Raw genomic sequence first — 2,983 nt, 5'->3', positions numbered from 1 at the left:
TATTTATTTATCAATGAGCGTGGATTAACATCCAAAATTCAGTATAACAAGGTTTAAACTTGGTATTTCTCATCTATCTGCGTAATTTTCGCTATAAACAACATCACGATGAAGACCTTTTTTGCCCTTTGGGTAAGTGTGGGAAAGAAAATTATGTTCACTTTGTAATTTGCTGTGTTAAATGAAGTCAGAAGTCAATTCAAACTATTATAGACAACTTTCCATGTTTAAATTATCTATGTTCATATCTGTTGTCAAGCTATTTACTTATATAAAGCTTTCAAAATCATAAGTACAATATGTAGCTCAGTGGTTGTATGCTAACGTTTTTGTGAATAGGAAATGCTGGCAATTGTGTTGTTTATTTATACCTCTGTAATTCTTCTTTACACCACCGCTATTTATACCTCTGTAATTCCTCTTTACACCACCGCTTCATGAAGCGTCATGGCCTATTGGCCCAATGAATATAACATCCACACTTCCACACATCTCCCCCACCCTTCCCACTCTCTCTCTCTCTCTCTCTCTCTCTCTCTCTCTCTCTCTCTCTCTCGCTATATATATATATATATTATCTTGCTCTTGACAGAACATGTGTTCGGCTTGGCACACAACATAACAGTGTCATGCTTCATTCCATGAGAAATTCGAAATGAAACCAAACCATTAGCTGAAGTAACAGACTGCAAGAAAGACATACACACACACACACACACACACACACACACACACACACACACACACACACACACACACACACACACACAGAGAGAGAGAGAGTCACGAAACAGAGAGAGACAGACAGACAGAGACAGACAGACAGACAGGCGTACAGACAGACAGACACCTAGAGTAGAAGTGAAAACCACACAGCAAACATTCAGAATAGCGACACTGTCCTCAAAGCAACCCTGCTGACACCGTTATTAACACCAACAGAGCGCAGAATTCTTCTTCTTCTGCTTCTTCTTCTTCGTTGTTGTCGTTGTATCGTCTTCTTCCGTTGTATCGTTTTCTTCTTCAAACACAATGTAACTGATTTGCAAAATCCAACGCATGGACATTGCTGGGTTATATTTATCAAAAGAGGAATCAAAGTAGTCATTTTCTGACAGCCTAGTAGAAATTACGTTCATTGGATATCGGTAAACAAACACAAACACGCACACACGCAGACACAGACACACACACACACACACACGCGCGCGGTCCATAACTCTGCATGACTTTATATGATCAATGAAGTCCACAGAACATAAAAAAAAATAATCGATGACACTATTCCCACGATCAGAAAGAAAAGTAAACAAATCATCAGAAACAATTTCACTCAGACCATTTAAAGGCGTTAAACTAAAGGCTGTACACATCTCCATAAGTATTTTACCAGAACCATTGGTAACAGTATCTTGTGACTTCCTTTCAAAAACGTCCGAGCATTCTCGGCTGAAGTCGTCCACTGTTTCTGTTTTAAGACACCAATCTCCAATTCGTGCGTTCATATCCCCCCCAACAATAGCATGCACATCACACACACACACACACACACACACACACACACACACACACACACACACACACACACAGGGGGGGGGGTGAGGGAGAATGGGAGAGAAAGGGGCAGAGAGTGAAAGAGAGAGATAGATACATACAGAGACAGACAGATGCACAGACAGAGAAACAGACAACTAGACAACGAGACTAAGAGACAAAACAGTCAGCCCACAGCCTCCCCTCACCTTGCAGGTACCTGATCAGCACACACATGGCCAAGAGAGACAGACAGACAGACAGACAGAGACAAGGAGAAACCATGGAGACAGACAGACAACCCAGTCCCCCCCTCACCTTGCAGGTACCGGATCAGCACACACATGGCCGCCCCGAAGACGAAGTCCCGGAGCAGCACGGGCACGAGGGTGAAGGGCATGCAGAACACGGCCAGCAGCAGGTCAGACAGGGCCAGGTTCAGCAGAAACACGTTCGTCACCGTCCTCATGCGCTTGTTCTGGAACAGCGTCACCAGCACCAGGAAGTTTCCCACCACGGCCAGCAGGAAGATGAGTGAGTACAGCACGATCTGGATCTCCATGCTGAGGCGAGGCACCACGTACACACCGCCACCCACGCTCCCGTTGCCAGAGGCGTTCCTCTGGCCGAGGAGGTCGCCCTGGCTGGAGGGGTCTTCTTCTTCGCCGTCGTCGTCGTTGGTGGCGTCGCCCGGCAAGTCCCCGTCGCGGTACGAGCTGTTGAAGTAGATGGTGTAGTTGTAGAAGAGCACCTGGAGGTCTTTCTGGATGGTCTGGATGATGACCGGGATCTGAGACTGGCTGGACTGAGACTGCGGCATGGTGGTGGTGGTGGTTCGGTTATTGCATGGTGGTGGGTGGTGGTTTGTCTTACTGCATGGTGAATAGACTGGGTGGTGGTTTGCTTTACTGCATGGTGAATAGACTGGGTGGTGGTTTGTCTTACTGCATGGTGAATAGACTGGGTGGTGGTTTGTCTTACTGCATGGTGAATAGACTGGGTGGTGGTTTGTCTTACTGCATGGTGATTAGACTGGGTGGTGGTTTGTCTTATTGCATGGTGATTAGACTGGGTGGTGGTTTGTCTTACTGCATGGTGAATAGACTGGGTTGTGGTTTGTCTTACTGCATGGTGAATAGACTGGGTGGTGGTTTGTCTTACTGCATGGTGAATAGACTGGGTGGTGGTTTGTCTTACTGCATGGTGAATAGACTGGGTTGTGGTTTGTCTTATTGCATGGTGAATAGACTGGGTTGTGGTTTGTCTTACTGCATGGTGAATAGACTGGGTTGTGGTTTGTCTTATTGCATGGTGAATAGACTGGGTTGTGGTTTGTCTTACTGCATGGTGAATAGACTGGGTTGTGGTTTGTCTTATTGCATGGTGAATAGACTGGGTGGTGGTTTGTCTTATTGCATGGTGAATAGACTGGGTGGTGGTTTGTCTTACT

At 45.8% G+C, this 2,983-nt stretch overlaps 1 protein-coding gene across 1 annotated transcript in view; it reads right to left on the bottom strand.

Moving 5' to 3' along the window:
- Window positions 1-2,353, bottom strand: part of LOC143284193 (cholecystokinin receptor type A-like) — a 145,047-nt gene extending 142,694 nt beyond the window's left edge. The window contains exon 1 of the mRNA XM_076590861.1: window positions 1,852-2,353. Within this exon, the coding sequence (XP_076446976.1) occupies window positions 1,852-2,353 (502 nt within the window). The remainder of the gene's footprint in view (window positions 1-1,851) is intronic.
- Window positions 2,354-2,983: the final 630 nt, after the last annotated feature.

Source organism: Babylonia areolata, chromosome 7, assembly GCF_041734735.1.
Source record: "Babylonia areolata isolate BAREFJ2019XMU chromosome 7, ASM4173473v1, whole genome shotgun sequence".
NCBI classification, from domain to species: Eukaryota; Metazoa; Mollusca; class Gastropoda; order Neogastropoda; family Buccinidae; genus Babylonia; species Babylonia areolata.
The sequence above is the reverse complement of the archived record's forward strand: the minus strand, read 5'-3'. Positions and strand labels throughout refer to the sequence as shown.